Source organism: Nyctereutes procyonoides, unplaced genomic scaffold (genome assembly GCF_905146905.1).
Source record: "Nyctereutes procyonoides isolate TBG_1078 unplaced genomic scaffold, NYPRO_anot_genome, whole genome shotgun sequence".
Classification (NCBI taxonomy): Eukaryota; Metazoa; Chordata; class Mammalia; order Carnivora; family Canidae; genus Nyctereutes; species Nyctereutes procyonoides.
In genome coordinates, this window is record NW_026575044.1 from 45,463,857 (window position 1) to 45,481,765 (window position 17,909).

The 17,909-nt window shown below is 37.9% G+C and overlaps 1 protein-coding gene across 2 annotated transcripts in view; it reads right to left on the reverse strand.

Annotated features, from left to right (window-relative positions):
• Positions 1 to 17,909, reverse strand: part of L3MBTL4 (L3MBTL histone methyl-lysine binding protein 4) — a 442,980-nt gene that overhangs the window by 117,128 nt on the left and 307,943 nt on the right. For both annotated transcript variants that reach the window (XM_055324067.1, XM_055324068.1), the window contains one exon: positions 6,813 to 6,986. In XM_055324067.1, the coding sequence (XP_055180042.1) occupies positions 6,813 to 6,986 (174 nt within the window). The remainder of the gene's footprint in view (positions 1 to 6,812; positions 6,987 to 17,909) is intronic.

Here is a 17,909-nt window from a genome sequence, read left to right on the forward strand (position 1 = left end):
CTTTTTTCCCTAATAGCATGGATCTGTGTATGGTCTCTAGGAGGTTAAGATAGGTAATTGCTGGAAACATTTTAAGTGTTGCCCATTCACTGCCTTGTTACTTCTTTCATGGCACTTAACCACAGTCTATGATTTTCTCCTCATTTATGGTTTACTTTTGTTTGCTCTCCTCTATTGCCTCTACCTGACAATATGCTCCCGGCAGCGATGGGGCAGTTTTGTTCACTGCCATATCCTAGTGCCTACCACACTACTCAGCCACAGCAGAAGTTCCACATGTATTTGCTGATGTAATGAGTGAATCAACATGCCTCTTGCCAAGTCATCCTTCCTGAGTTCAAGTCCTCATCCTGCCACTTCGCTAGCTTGGGCCATTTTCTTACCACCCAGTAAAAGCTTACTGAGGTCAAGGATTTTAGTCTGTTTTGTTTTCTTCTAGCTATCACTAGAGTTTGAAATATTACTTTTCTAAGTATTAGTTCAAAGGATAAATGTTGAAATAATGAAGGATTAAATATGTCCAATTTCAGGCTATGGCTACAGTCAGGATCCTGATTCTGCAAGATTAAATGTCATTCAGGTATTTATATGCCATAAACCAGTTCTATTCTAACCTAATCTTAATTCTAGAGGAGGAGGAGGTATGGAATAGGAGCCGAGCAATGACCCAGGAGTCAGAGTGCTTAAAGTGGCCATTCATGACAGTGTCAAGGAAACTTAATTTTTTGGCTCTGATAACCTTATTTCTCTGTTGAAGAAGTAGGACTAGACAATCATTGAGTCCCTTCCCATTGCAAAGCCCTAGGACTGTCATTCTCTGTCAGAGGTCCCTCAGAGTGTGCCTGGAAAGTGTAGAGAGTGAGGGAGTTTGTCTGGATGGTGATGGGTTTTCTGTCCAGCCATAACTTCTACAAGAGGCTTCCTGAGTGCACAGGAAAAATCCTGATGTTTGACCACTGCTCACTTGATTAAGGGGTATAATTAAGTTCCAGATGCAGAGGAATAGCTCATAATAAATAAAGGTCTAAATTTTAATTTTGGTGCAAAGATGTATTGTATATACACAAGCAGAATTGGCCCAGTTGCAAGACTTTACTATCAACAATTTTTATAAAAATGCAAAAAGATATTGATAGTCTCTATTACATGCCAGGCCTATATTCAAGACCTAAGCCTTGTATATTATATTCATTTCACAGGTGAAAAAATTGAACACACTAATTATTGCATACTAATGAACACACCCAAACCAGTCAACTTAGATTTACTAAGAACCTAGAATGTGACCAGAAATGAGGAAAGAACAAAAGCATAAATGAAAACTGGTTCATACCCTTTAGCAGCCTCCTGTTCTTTTGAGAAAATAAGGCACACATACAAAGTAAGCACTAAAGAGGCGCATGCAGACACACACATACACAAACAAGCTATTGGTGTGTAGTATAGACCAAAGCCCATAGGAGTGCTAAGAACAAGGAATAGGACTATCTCTTATTAGATCCAAATCCTCAGGCCTACCAAGTCCCTGGCACAGAGTGTCTGCTCAAAATCTATTTAATTTGTTAAATGCCTACTGAGTATCAGGCATTTTAGTAGGTGTCAGCAATAGAGAAATGTGTATGGTGTGATCTCTAACCTCAAGATGCTCATGTGGGCTGGAACTGCTGCAGAAAACTTTAAGATACAGCTGAGCCTTTGAGAAAGGAGAAGATGAAGTGGGAGGAGATAAGTTAGGAAGAATGAGAACAAAGGCACTGGCCCATAATAAAAACAATATTATGGGTGATTACAGGGAGTGAGTAGGACACTGAGTAGATTTTATCTCCCAAAGCAGAGAATTTATGTGGGAAGTTGTGAGAAGAAACACTGATAGATTAAGGAAAACCTATGTAATGATTTGAAAGGCTAATATGGGAAACAATCAACTAACACTGTTTTAATTCTGAGAATGGACCCCATAGAAGGTATTTATGGTGCAGCTAATTTGAGTGGTGGAAATAAACTAGTTGGCTCATGGCACCACAATTTATTATAAGGGTCATTAAAGGAACTATTTTACTACATGCCATTCTCTCTGATTACCACAGCTTCTTCAGCCACTTTTATTATCAGTATAGGCCTTAGGGAAGCGCATAAAATTTATAATATGGAAGGCATGAGGAAAAGCAAAATGATATTTACTAGGCATCTTCTTAGATTTCTTTCCTTTTTTTTAGAGAGAGACAGAGAGAGACAGAGAGAGAGTAGGGGAGGGGCATAGAAAGAGAGAATCATAAGCAGGCTTCATGCTCAGCAGCACTGAACGGAGCCCAAGGTGGGGCTTGTTCTCATGACCCTGAGACCATGACCTCAATCAAAATCAAGTGTCAGATGCTTAACTGACTGAGTCACCCAGGCGCCCCTTTAGATTTTAATAGTAATGAGTGTGAATATGACTGAATATTAACAATGGTGGTTCTACCAATTGTGTGAATTAGAATATATTAATCACTGCTTTGGGGAGGAGAAAGAAATTATTTAAGAATACTTAAGTGAGGGGATCCCTGGGTGGCTCAGTGGTTTAGCGCCTGCCTTTGGCCCAGGGCGTGATCCTGGAGAACCAGGATCGAGTCCCACGTTGGGCTCCCTGCGTGGAGCCTGCTTCTCCCTCTTCCTGTGTCTCTGCCTCTCTCTCTCTCTCAGTGTCTCTCATGAATAAATAAATAAACAAATAAACAAACAAATAAATAAATAAATATTTAAAAAATATTTTAAAGAATAAATAAATAAAATCTTAAAAAAAAAGTCATCTAGACATAATCAGCCAGGACCTTATAAGTGTTAAACTGACATTCCATTGCTAGTCTAATGTAGTAGAGTTTATAAAATTTAGAGTTAGGCAGCTCTAGACCTTTCCTACTAATTGTGTGATCCTGAAAATTGTGACCAACCTCTCTGACCCTGCACGTGTCTACACTATAAAATCTAAATAAGAATACTTACCATACATAGGATGTGTGAGGATAAAATGAAATTAACACAATGATATATACAAACTGTTTAGCACAGTGCTTTGTGGACCAAAGTAAGCGTGTGATATTAATATTAGATAGTTATTCCTGATACTTCTGGTATTACTACTATTAGTTTACTGAAACAGTAATATGCTGGATTGAATCAGAACACCTATATTTAGGTCCCAATCAGTTACTACCAGGGATCTCAACTTCCCCACCTATAAATGGCAATATTATGCTGACAATAATAACTGCTTTGCCTAAAACAAAAGATTATGGGTAGCTCTAAAGGTAATGTATTTGCAAACTATAAACTGTCAAATTAAAAATATCCCCTCTCTCCTATTTGGTGGGGTCTTTGTCTGGTTTTGGAATAAGTCAATCGGAGAAGGACAAACAGTGTATGTTCTCACTCATTTGGGGAATATGAATAATAGTGAAGGGGAATATAAGGGAAGGGAGAAGAAATGTGTGGGAGATATCAGAAAGGGACACAGAACATAAAGACTTCTAACTCTGGGAAATGAACTAGGGGTGGTGGAAGGGGAGGAGGGCGGGGGGTGGGGGTGAATGGGTGACGGGCACAGAGGGGGACACTTGACGGGATGAGCACTGGGTGTTATTCTGTATGTTGGTAAATTGAACACCAATAAAAATTAATTTATAAAAAAAAAAAATAAAAAAAAAAATAAAAATATCCCCTCTCACTTTGACTATATACCTAAATGAAAGATACTCAAGTATAAGGTCATTTGCCTGTACTTAATACACATGAATGTAATACTACTCACTCTATTAGTGCAAGGGAGAAAAGATTAGTTTTTCAGTAATGATGACCTATTGTGAGACTGGCTCTTTAAAGTTGTATTAACATATAATACTACTGCTATCTATGAATGTGAATCTTGTAAACGTTTAGTGGTACATAATCTACTCAACTTGACCTTGACCTTCTATTCAGAAAATGCGAACCTAAGTACATGATTTACTACTAATAATTCCCTCTACCAAGATTAATATGAAAACAAACATACTTGTAATCACAGGGACGCCTGGGTGACTCAGTGGTTGAGCATTTGCCTTTGGCTCAGGGCGTGATCCTGGAGTGCCAGGATTGGGGGAGCCTGCTTCTCCCTCTGCCTATGTCTCTGCCTTTCTCTATCATGAATAAATAAATAAAATCTTGGAAAAAAAAAGTAATCACAAAATTGGGATGCAGTTAGGAAAAAGACAAAATTCCCTAAATTTTGGGGCAGCATCTAATTGATTTTGGAAGAATGTCAAGAGTTCATTTTACATTTTGTACTTGAATTGTCAGAAGGCTGGAGATTCTAAGGTGACAAGTGTTGCTGGTGTAAGCAATTACAGAAGGCCTGTCCAGAGCTCAGCGATGGACTAGCAGATGAATGGATAGATGTATGGACGAATGGGAGGAGAGATGGAAACTATAACTCTAAGTTTCACTAATTTATCCCCCATGCCTATCCTCGGATATGAGCCAGGTAAAAATCATTCTCCTCAACACCTAGAAGAAAGAGATCGAATTTAAATATTTTCCTTCACCTGTATCTGATACCTTGTGATTTTAAAAGCCAAGATTTGGGTTAGAGAAAAGTTAGTCTCAGGAAACCACTACAAATAAACCGTGAGGAGAGTTAAATATAATTTTTCTGCTTGTAATTATTCCACATATGATTCCTTTATGACTTCTTTATTCTGTTTTTTTTCCCTACTCTGAAATTCTAGACCATGAACAGGATGTCACAGAGATGGGGACAGAATCAAAGTGGGCACTGCAGCCAATACTATACAAACATTGTCATGATGGTTGGTTAAATGAAAAAATAGTAGACTGGGACTGGAGTAAAAGGAAGGCTTTGGTCTTGAGACTGGAAAACAAAAGAAAGTTTAAGAATTCAATTATGCACAGTATGACTCTCCTCCTCTCACTCAGCTACTTACACAGCACTGGGCATACGTGAATAGAATCCTACAGGATAGGATCATGTGTGATTTTTCTGCTTGGTTGTCAACTAACACTCTCTACTTCTTTCTACCTATAGCAATTATGCTTATCTGATCTAGTTCAGTGCAAATCCCCTTCAAAATGGTGAAGCACATAATAATATACTGAAAATAGTAAGTTCCCAAGAGGAGTTCAAGAGAGGGGAGGCCATGAATCCATGTTTGCTAAAAGAAAAGGCTTAGCTAGCCTCAGAGAACATGGCAGTTTAACTGTTTTTTTTTTTTTTAAGCAGTTCAAATGTCTGTTTTGTCTCTCCAATTTTTGACATTGAGGTTGAATGCCTAAAATGTTTACAAGAGAAACTGACTAAGTTTTTATTTGGAGAATAAAAAGATAACAGAACAAAAAAATATGGTCAACAGGATGTACTAGTCTCCATAATTCTGGGATAAATAAACACCCTTCCTCGGAAAACAGTTTTAAAAAAAGCAAAGGAAAATATTCTCCCTCCACTGGCACATGGAAAGGATGCGGGAGCTCTCAACTACTTACAGTTGTAAACAGTGTGGGCGGGGGGGAAAAAGCAGTAAAGAACAACCAGACCCTGTGAAGTTTCAACAAGAGAAGTGGGTGTCTAACGAATAATAAAAATGCAAGATACAGCTACGAAAATAGGCATGTGGATCCATAGGAAATAAATTGTGCAGGAAAGGAGAGATAATCTGCACAGTGGTGTGCAGAGAGATCAAAACCAAAATTAGCTGTTCAACAAGAATGAAATGGCATCTAAATACACTATACCAACATTTGCTTGAAAAAGAACAAAACATACACTTTGCACCAAACTCTCCCAATGGACAGGTCTCTCCCTGGGAGGGAAGTAGCAGCCCTGCTGAGATTGAAGGCATAAATGAGCATGAAGTCATTCCCCTGGAATTCGGGCTCCTGCATGATGAGGGGAGCTCACCTCTTCCTTTCACATGGGCTGAATGGAAAAAGCAAGGCTCTGGAGATGGGGGAGAAACAGCAGCCCATCAAGTAGCCGCTCCGCTCCCTCAAAGCTCACACAAGGAGGGTCTACTGGTTTTCAAGAGCTTGAGCAGGAGTGCCTTCTGCTTGCAGCTGGATCTGAAAAACACTCGCTCCCCACTTCTCTGCCCAGCCCTTCTTGGCTCCTTCTCTGTCTGGTCTCCAATTACTGAGTGTCAGATTTTTCTGTGTTTGTAATTCCTGGCGTAGGTTAAAACATCTGAATTTATAAGGTTGCATTTGCAGCTCCCTAGAAAACGGTAACATGTAAATGAAAAATTGGAAATCGATTCTTTAAGCTTAAATTCCCATTTAAGAACAAAAGGATAATGTGTTACCAATGAATCAACATGGAAACTATTTCAAGAAAGAAGAAATCCTATCTGAAGTGGACGTATCTGGATTAACAAGGACACGACAGATAACAGGCAGGACAGGAAATCCTGGTAGGACAGCATGGATGCCACGTCCTAAAGACAGCCCATCTCTGAAACTATCCCAAAGAATAAAGAGGTTTTCAAGGCAAAAGAGAACTTATGGAATTATATAGATGAGATGTGCTTTCTTACTGCTTCCATGTAATATGTAGATTTAGAAAGGTGAATTCCAATTTTTGAGAACGAAGACATAGAAAATGTCTTTTTACATGAACATTAAGCTTTAGATGAATTCTATGAGCCAGTGAACATAATAATATCCAAAGCCAAACATAATTATTTCAAATAAATATAAGGAACTATTTTTTTTACTATTAAAAATTTTGTTCTTTTACCATTCTACATGGTTTACTTTCTGGTTTACATTTTCAAAAAATTCCTTACCTGGGCTGACTATTCACCTTTTCATGTTTTCCATTGAAGCTCAAACTGCAGAGGTTCTTTGATTTTGAATGTGAAGAGTCAGATTCCAAATGTGCCTGTGTTTGTTCTCTCAGACGGTCATGAAGAGTTGCCTCCTTTTTCAAGTTCATGTCTGAATACGGGCAGCCAAAAGCACTGGTTTGTATAAAAATGGGTGCACAGTTGTCAGTTTAGAGTGATAAATCAGGAATCCACTGTCACTGGAACAGACTTACATCCAAATTTTAAGAACTGGATGAAGACCTTATTCTTTCACTGAATACACTCTAATAAGTTTCTTTTCCTATTGGCCCTTGAAGAAATCTCATGTTCCAGTCTATAGCACTGGTCAGCAGAGTATGACAGGTAGAGTTATCAGCACATACAGTTTATACAATTTTGGAAACTTAAAAATCTAAGAATAACATAATGTGCTTCTGGTAGACCAATGGAAATGTTATGTAAACACTTGATTCAAAGTTTGTATCTTCTGATATTTATGCCCTGACTTGACTACCAACATCACAAAATACTACAGGTCACTAAAAATATTCACCAGTATCAGAGAATATTATGCTTTTATTTAACATTCATGTATACGGAAAAACTGTGTCTGTATTTCTGCTTAATCCTCCTGAAACTTGCTGTGAAGTATTGTGTTTGAATGTGAAGGAACACCTAAGATGAAAAAGGAGAGACCACAATAAAGTCTGAATCCCCAATCGTGGATGTTGTCTAGAGCCTAATTGGCAAGGATTTGCCAGGACATGTGATCTGATCCCTTCTACGGACTGCTTGGTAGTCTCTGCCAGACTTCTGTGCCAACATTCCTGTCTCCAAAAAAGCTCCAAGCTTCTGCTGCTGCTTAGGAGTGAGGGAGTCTCTATGAGGGAAGGCACAGGTGTGACAGGTCACCTGCACGCAACCTCATGGAAGGTATTTCATGCTCAAGCTTTGGTTTCTCTCCAGTAAAATGGGAAAATCAGATCCAACCCTAAGGATTGTTGGAACCATGATAAATCTCTCCCCCTCTCTCTCACACACACACTCCAATATAGTAGTGCTATCATTCTCTCCATCGAGGGAAGCACACAGTCAAATACATCTTGGTAATTGGGTCTTTTTAAGAAATTTACTTCCAATTTATTGTACACTTGCTGACATATGATGCAAAATAAATTCTTTTTGGATGCATGAACTTTTTTTTTTGTTCTTTTCATGTCATGATAAAATCAGGGACCAATGTGGTTTTTCCTCTATTTTAAAGTTGTTGGAGTTTTCCAAGGAGAGCCTATAAAGAGTCAAACTTCAGAAGGCCTTTAGTACCAACCTATATCTAGAGTTGATCTTCTGGATGACACCAGCCTGACCCAACAAGCCAGAGTGAATATGAACTGCAAGAGGGATGATCAGCAGCATTTGCTACAGAAAAGAGGGTCCCCTTTACATGCATGTCCTATAATTCGTAATACTTGGCATTGATTTATTAACTTATTCAGTTGTTGATTCAATAATCCATTAACTGAGTATCTGCTATATCATAGGAATTTTAGAGAATATAAACCTAGTGAAGAAGCTAACTTATTTATAAATAAATATAATTTATAATAAGAACAAAAAGCTGTCTCTACTGAGTGTCCATTAAAACTCAAAGTTTTCTACGTATATTATTTCTGGTATTTATTACTAAATAACCAAAGATGGTATTTATATATTTTTGTGCAGTAAGAAAACAGTCACACACAGTCACACAACTTTGGGAAAGTTGCTTGCCACGTTTTTGAAAAGCCTCAAAATAGATCACTTAATTAATAGCACCAATCAATCAGGTGGGCAGAAAGGGGACAAGGATTTTAGCATCATCAAAAGAAGAAACATGAGAGAAGTGTGGCATAATCCTGGTGCAAAGAGAAGCCTAGGCAGGTGTTTACAGGGTAGAGCAATACTTTGTTTACTGTGACTAATGGCTAGGGGAAATACGTCAGCATATGCTAGAGTTCTGTGTGAGAAGCAAAGATGTGATAAAGTACTGTTTCCAGTAACAACACAGCAGGAGTGATCTGTTTAAGCTGCTGCATACTAGATCTAAAGGAAATTTTAGGAAGAACTTTCTGCAGATAAAAGTTGAAAGGCATGAGGCTATAAGGGAAACTGGGAAATGTTTATTTCAAGCACAACTGAGTTTTCATTAAGATATTATTACTCAGAAGTTTTGCTCTCCATCTAACACATACTCTCAATTTGAGACTTTGAAATGATGCGTTATAGTCACGAATTTTCTTAATTCCAACATGATTTGTGTTGTGTGGCACTTATGCTCTCTTCCTAAGGCTTATTTGTCCAGCACCACAGACAGCCGCCACAGACCCTCTCATTCTGTACTTGCTTCAGTTGAGAGAAATTTGGTTTCCCTCAACCATTCAACCATCAGTCCCTCTAGTCATTTAATGGCCTGCTTGTTCCTTCCTAATTCCATTTCTAGCCCCTCTGTCTCCAGTAGTGAGGAATGGAACACCCCGAGCTCACTAGAATAGGGCACCTCCAGATTCCACAGGCAAGCTCTGTGAGGACACATCTCCAGGTTATACAGATTAGAATGAAGTGTGAAGTGCAGAAGAACATAATATTATTATTTTTTAAAGATTTATTTATTTATTATCTATTCATGATAGAGAGAGAGAGAGAGAGAGAGAGAGACAGAGACAGAGACAGAGACAGAGACACAGGCAGAGGGAGGAAGCAGACTCCATGCCGGGAGCCCTACATGGGACCCGATCCCGGGACTCCAGGATCGCGCTCTGGGCCAAAGGCAGGCGCTAAACCACTGAGCCACTGGGGTGGCTGGGGGGGGGGGCAGGAATCCCCCGCAGAAGAATATATTAAATGACAGAAACATATGTTGCATATTTTGGTGAATAACTCAAAAGAAGATAATGATGGGAGACACGAGTACAAAAGAAGTGGGGATGTTAGCATCTCAGATATAAGAGTCTGTACCCTTTCCAATCTGCTGTTGTGCTGTGAACAAATTTCTGTATTACAAACCTGTGCTTACTTGTGTTCTTGGCACATAGAACATAGTCATGTTAAAGAGATGGCATTCCAAACTTTGGCCTGCCTTTCTGCAAATGCAGACCCTCACTCATGTGCATATGTGTGTGTGTGTAACAGCATGCATTATTCGTAAGTACATATGAATCTAAATACATAGAAAAAAACCCCACTGAATTGGTTGCCCTAGGTGTACTAAAACTTCTAAAACTTACTTTTGGTTTAGCTAAATATTGGAGAAAGGAGGTCCTGAAGATACAGTCTCTTTAGAAAACTGTTGACATAAGCTGAAATTTCTATGGCTTAAAGCACTGTAGGTCAAGGTAAAATTTCAGCTTCTGACTGATGGGAAAGTAGTATATTCAAATTTTAGCTCATTATGGCCAAGATAGGAGTGTAGACACTGTGGGCTGAGGGAGAAGCACTAAGCACCAGTGTTGGGTAGAAGACACAGTTCCTGTGACTGAGCAGATGATTTCCCCAGCCCTCCTTAATTAAGAGTGTGTTTGCTGTTGGCAGGAAAAGAAGGTAGAGACAGCAGGAACTAATCAGCTGACCCATATGAAAGTGCAGTTCCTAAAAGACAATGATAGTCAAATATCTGAATTTCATATGGTTCGATCGAATAATTGGTAACAAATGTCAGCCCTAAGTTCACCAATAGGAAGGCACATGAACAGAGTGTAAACACTAAACAAAGCAAAAAGGTACCAGGCAGTTGTAGACAAGTTTTCCGACAGATCTAAAACTGAGGTCCCAGCAATCCTCTTCATAAACAAAAAGAAACATAAAGATGATGGCAATTAAACATACTAGCTTTGCTTTTTAGGATACGTAAGCATAATGTTAACATCTGAGGATAAGTGGCAAAGTAAAAGTAAATTTTATCAGTGTATGTATTTTTTCTTTAGAAAAACGTCCTGCACTTCTTTTAAGAGCAGTATTCCTGACTGTTGCTCTGCCTTCGAGCTGTGGCAGAGTAGGGATGGACATAGCATTGTCCGGCAGCTGACACTGAATCCCTGCTTTTTGTGTCTGGCCTAGGGCCCTCGGCCTTTGGATTCTCCTCTTTCCTTCTATGCACAGGTTGGTGAGCTTCCCCTACATTTCCAGGATTAATCCTGATCTGAGGCCAAAGGTATTTGCTAAACCCAGTCATTCATTCTAGGGTTCAAAGGTCCAGACCTGAAGCAGTGCCCACTGCTGATACCCGTGCTCATGCCTTGTTCAGGAGTTTAGGCCGGCTAGTGGGCTCCGGGTTTCCTATAAAAGCATATGCCTTAGCCCTTGTTCCCAAGTGCCTCCTCTACTGCCACAGTGAGAATTTGGGGGACAGAAGCCCTATGTTCCCATTTTCTTCTTGGCCCCCTCCCAGGATTTCTACCTACCAATTCCAACCTAGGAGTGAGCGGCCACTTTGCAGATACCACCTGGCCAGTCCTTCATGTGCTTCTCACCCTGAATTACTCTCTATTACTGTGCTTTGCTCTCTAATTGGGATCCCTACCTACATCATGGATTCTCCTATCTGGCCCCAATTCTGAGTCTAGATGAGGAATACTGATTACCAGACCCCCTGGACTCTGGTTCTTCTCATTCTACTATATTATCATCTGTATCAACACTGCGTTCATTTTCTCATACCCAAGTTGCAAATTTGGTTCCTGCTTCTCTTTGACTACCCTGTTTGATGAAAATAATGGGCCATGCTCTCTCAAGTCCTGGCCAGTGGGCAGTTTGGCCCATAGATTATAACTGAGTTGTCACCAGTAACATAAGGGTAGCTTCCCAACCGGTATACAGCTACACTCTCAGGGCAGCTGGGAGGGGCCTGTGGAGCCAGAGTCCCAGCTCAGTCCTCCCAGCCTCGAGCAGTCTCCTCCAGGCTCTAAATCTCCTCTTGTTCCCAAGTACTGATTATCACTTTCTCTCTGTGACATGACATGAAAATGTTGGGAAGTGTGACAAATTTCAGCAAAACAGCAAAGATGAAATAGCACTCCCCCCCCCCGCCAGGGGTATATTCCAAAACAAATGAAAACAACACACAGGTCAGCAATATTGACCAGAGTGTCAGGTCGTTGACAACCTTTCTCCTGATCCTGAAAAGTGAAGTTGCCAGAAACAGACAGTAGCTCCCAGGAGAAGCCCTGCTCTAGGAATATGGCCTCATGTAGCCCACAAATTAGAGACAGAGTGAGACTTTAAGGAGTTCTTCTCTAATGTAACTAACCCAGCCCCGATGAGGCCTACTGTGTTTTAGATTTTAGTCTCATTTATTTTACTAGCCAACAATATGTACTCTTGTCCTGCTATAACCTACAAAAGACAACACAGAAGAATCATCTCAGCTAGGAGATTAAATTCTAAGTCTCTTCATCTATCTTCAAAATATGAAGAATTACTTGTTGGAGTGGGTAGAAGCATCCTATTTGGAAGCATTCATGAGAAGGTCTGAGAGGTTTGCCTCCCCCAAAACAACAGGCAGGAGGGAAGCACCCAAAACAACAGGCAGGAGGGAAGTTGCTTCCATCAGATCATGTGAGAGGCCACTGAGACTGGGCAAAGAAAGGGGGTCAGAGAGGAAATGGGAAGGAATTAGAAAAATAAATGCTGCCAATTTGGCCTTGGGCTTTGAAGCGACAAGAGCTCATCCTGTGGCAGGTGCCTGGCATCATACCGGTCATGGTCACATAAGAGGAGCAGCACCCCCACTCCACCACACCCTACCCCACACTTTCCCAGTAGACTCAAAACTGTTTGTTCTCATTGTCATTTAACTGTATGAAAATAAGCTACTCCCTTTCAGTCTGTAATACGTGGGTAGTCTAACCTCGCGGAGTAGAAGAATGTGAAATTAACATCTTTTATTCTTAAGAAAATACTTATTTTGGCCAAAAGACACTGAAAGACATGATAAATACTAAAGTTCAGTTTTTTGAAATTATGGAATACCTATAATAGTTTTTACAGAAACTTTTAAAAGCTAACGTGACTTAAATTATTGATTTTGTTTCTATGAGGAGAGCAACCACAAATACTCATATTCATCACTCCTGTTGACCAAATAAAACTAAGTAATGTTCTCAATGCCAAAAAAAAAAGGAGCAAGTACAAATAATAATACATGTTGGAATACAGAGCAGGAAGAAAGAAACATCATAGTTTAATATCTGAGGATGTAACACAATTTCTATTATATTGTTCTCAAACACATAAACGGGCAAAAACCAACTGGTATAGATATAAGATGCTTAGGTCTTAGGGCTAGTTTTCTTCAAATTCAGCTCGTTTTCAAATAAAGTCATTCCTCTCCATAAAATAAAATAATAAGTAAAATAAAATAAAATAAACAAATAAATAAATAAATAAAATAAAATAAAAACATTAAATTTGCCCAAAACAAATTATGGATAAATCTTCTCCGAGTCTGACTAGTTTTTGCTCATAAAATAGCTGACATCATCACTTAACTGTTATTAAATGTATTAGATAATTGAATGCACATAGTAAGCAAAAAAGAATAAATATTAAAAACAGAAGTGTCATAAGTAGAGTTTAAAGAAATCTACAGCTATTGAACTCAGAATTCAAAAGGCTGGATAAAATGAATTTGGTTCTAAAGACACATTTCTGTGGGGGTAATGCAGCCTGTGAAGTCATGCTAGATATCATGAACTTGCTACAATGGGCAGTTAGGATTACTACATCAATGGAACATTGTAATTGGTTGAATAAAGTGCCAAAATGCACAGGTTTAAGAATCGGAGGAAACTGGATTAAAGCTCTTAGCTCCAGAACCTTGGGCAAGCTATTCAACCTCTGTTTTTCACTTCTTCACCTATAAAGGACATAGTTCTTATAAGGATTTTTGTGGAAATCAAATGGACAAATCAAGCAAGGTCCTGATATAATGACTAGCACAAATTAAATGTTCATGAATTTTTTATTTAAAAAAATTTTATTCTGATTTATTATTCTTTTGACACATAAAGAGTTGTACATATCTAATATATACAATATGAGGAGTTTGGGATAAGTATACACCCATGAAATCATCACCATCAACGAGGCCATAAATACCCCCAAAACTCTCCTCCTACCACACTTAGTATTTAAAAAAAATTTTTAGTGGTAGGAACATTTAATGTAAGGTCTACTCTCTTAAAAATTTTAAGTGTATGTAACAGTTATTAGCTATAGGCATTGTGCTTTATGGTAGAAATGTGGTATTGATCTTGCATAACTGAAAGGTTGTGCCTTTTAACCCTCCAACCTCTCCATTTCCCCCCCTCCCCAACCTCTAGCATCCGCCACTCTACTCTCTGCTTCTAGGAGTATATTTTAGATTCCACATTAAAGTGATTAATAATACAGTATTTCTGATGCTTATTTTACTTTGTATAATGAACTCCAGGTCCATTCATGGTGTCAATGGCAGGTTTTCCTTCTTTTTCAAGACTAATTTTCTGTTGTATGTATATGTCACATTTTTTCAATCTATTCATCCACTGATGGACACTCAGGTTGTTTCTATAACCTGGCTCTTGTGAATAATGTTATAATGAACATGGGAGTGCAGGTATCTCCTCAAGATTCTGATTTAAATTCCTTTAGATATAAACCCAAAGTGAGACTGCTGGGTAATACAGTAGTTCTGTTTTTAATTGTTTGAGGAAACTCCATACTGTTTTCCACAGTGGCTGCACCATTTTACACTTCCACAACCATGTACAAGGATTCCCACTTCTCACCCTCACCAAAACTTATCTTTTTATTTTTATTATAGTCCTCCTTCCTGGTGTGAGGTGATATCTCCTTGTGATTTTAATTTGCATTTCTCTGATGATGAGTGTGGTTGAGCATGTCTTCATGTGCCCATTGGCCTTCTGTGTGTCTTCTTTGGAGAAATGTTTATTCAGGTGCTTTGTTCATTTTTAAATTACTTTATTTGTGGTTTCTGTGATTAAGTTGAATGAATTCTTTATATATTTCGGATATATTTCGGATTTATCATATATGTACGGTTTGCAAATACTTTCTCCTATTCTGTAAGTTGTCTTTTTATTTTTGTGTGTGTGTGGTTTCCTTTGCTGTACAGAAGCTATTTGGTTTGATGTAATCCAATTTGCTTATTTTTGCTTTTGTTGCTTGTGTCATTAGTATCACATCCAAAAGATCATTGCCAAGACAAATGCCAAGAAACTCTTTACCTATGTATTCTTCTAGAAGTTTTAAAGTTTCAGGTCTTACATTTAACTTTTTAATTCATTTTGAGTTGGTTTTTGTGTATAAGAGTCCAGTTTCATTCTGCATGTGGATATCCGATTTTCCCAAAGCCATTTATTAAAGAGACTTTCATTTCTCCATTATGTGCTCTTGGCACCCCTGTCAAACATCAGTTGACCATGTAGATTTACTTCTGGGATCTATTATGTTCCATTAATCTGTGTGCCTGCTTTTATGCTAGTGGTATACTGTTTTGATTACTATGTTTTGATTATATTATAGTATAATTTGAAGTTAGGAAGAGTGAACTGCCTACAGCTCTGTTATTCTTGCTCAAGACTGCTTTGGCTACTCAGGGTCTTTTTTTGTTTCATTTGAGTTTTAGGACTGTTTTTTCTAATTCTTTGAAAAGTGACATTAGAATTTTTATAGGGATTGTACCAAATTTGTAGATATTTTTGGGCAGTATGGATATTCTAATATTAATTCTTCCAATCCATGAACATGGGATATTTTACCATTTATTTATAACTTCTTTAATCAGTGTTTCATCATTTTCATTGTACATATCTTTCACCTCTGTGATTAAATTTATCCCTAAGTAAGTACCTTATCCCTTTTGCTGCTGTTATAAATGAGATTTTCTTAATTTATTTTTCAGATAATTCATTGTTAGTATACAGAAACAGTTTTCAATGTAATCTTTAGGATTTTCAATATATAAGATCATGTCAACTGCAAACAGAGATAAGTTTACTTCTTCATTTCTGATTTAGATGACCTTTTAATTGTTTTTTGTCTAATTACCCGGGCAGGCCTTATAGGACTGTTGAACACAAGTGGCAAGAGTGTGCTTCCTTGTCCTGTTCTCATCTTAGAAGAAGAGCTTTCAGCTTTATCATTGAGTATAACATTAGCTGTGGACTTGTCATATCCTTTATTATGTTGAGCCATATTCTTTCTATACCTAATTTATTAAGAGTTTTTTATCATGAAAGGATGCTGAATTATCTCAAATGCTTTTTCTGCATATATCACAATCATACATTTTTATTCTTCATTCTGTTAATGTGGTACATCACATTTATTGATTTGCATTTGTTGAACCATCCTTGCATCCTAGGGATAGATCCCACTCAATCAGAGTGTATGATCATTTTGATGTGCTGTTGAATTTGGTCTGCTAGTATTTTTTAAAAAAGATTTTACTTATTTGACACAGAGAGAGAAAGAGATAGAAAAAGAGAGAGCACAAGCAGGGGGAGTGGGAGAGAGAGAAGTATGCTTCCCACTACGCAGGGTATCCAATATGGGACTTGATCCCAGGACTCTGGGATCATGACCCAAACTGAAGGCAGATGCCTAATTGACTGAGCCACCCAGGCATCCTGTTCTGCTAGTATTTTGTTGAGGATTTTTGCATCTATGTTCATTAGGGATACTGCCCTATAAATTTATTTTCTTAGAGTGTCCCTTGGTATTAGGGAATTGCTGGCCTCATAAAATGAGTTTGGAATTGTTCCCTCTCTTCACTTTTTTGGAAGAGTTTGAAAAGGACTGGAATTAATTTTTCTCTAAATGTTTAGTAGTATTCACCAGTAAAGTCATCTGATCCAGGGCTTTCCTTGGTTGGGAGGTTTTTGATTACTCATTCAATCTCCTTACTCATTAATGGTCTATTCAGATGTTCTACTTCCTCATGATTTGTACTCAGAAGGTTGTTTGTTTCTAGTAATTTATCTTCTAGGTTATCCAGTTTGTTGGTATGTACTTGTTCATATTGGTCTCTCTTTATTCTTTATATTTCCATGGTTGCAGTTGTAATGTCTTCTCTCTTTTCTAATTTTATTTACTTAGTCTTCTTTTTTTTTCTTAGACTAGCTAAAGGTATGTTAATTTTTTAAATCTTTTCAAGAAGATAACTTTGTTCCATTGGTCTTTTTATTGTGTTTCTAATGTCTATTTCATTTATTTCTACTCTAATCTTTATTACTTCCTTCCTCATGCTAATTTTGGTCTTATTGTGTTCTCCCCCCCCCCCCCCAGTTTCTTGAGTTGTAATGTTAGGATGTTTGAGATTGTTCTTTTTCTTTCATTAGGCATTTATCAATACCAACCTTCCTCTTAGAATTGGATTTGCTACATCTCATAAGTTTGAATGTATTGTATTTTATTTTCAGTTGTTTCAAGGTTTTTTTTTTTTTTCAAAAAAATTCCCTGTTGATTTCTTTAAATTGCTAGCTATTGAGGGATGTGTAAACATTCACATAATTCTGAATTTTCAAATTTTCCTCCTGTTACTGATTTCTAGTTTCAACCATTGTGGTTGGACACTTTACAGGACTTCAACCTTAATAAATTTGTTAAGATTTGTTTTGTTATCTAACCTTTGATCTATCCTGAAGAATGTTCAAACTGTGCTTGAAAAGAATGTGTATTCTATCCTCTTTGTACAGAATGTTCTGTATGTGTGTTAGGTCTATTTGGTCTACAGTACTGTTCAAATTCACTGTGTCCTTATTGAATTTTGTCTGGATGTTCTATCCATTGCTGAAAGTGGGATCCTGAAGTCCACTATTTTATTGCTACCTATTCTCCCTTCATTTCTGTTAATGTTTACTGTACATATTTTGGTTCTCCAATGTTGGCCACATATTTATAATTGTTATATTCTCTTGATAAATTGACTCCTTTTTCATTATATAATGAATGCCTTTCTCTTATGATAATTTTTTAAAATATTTTATTTTTTTAAGTTATCGCTACACCCAGCATGGGGCTCAAGCTCACAACCCTGAG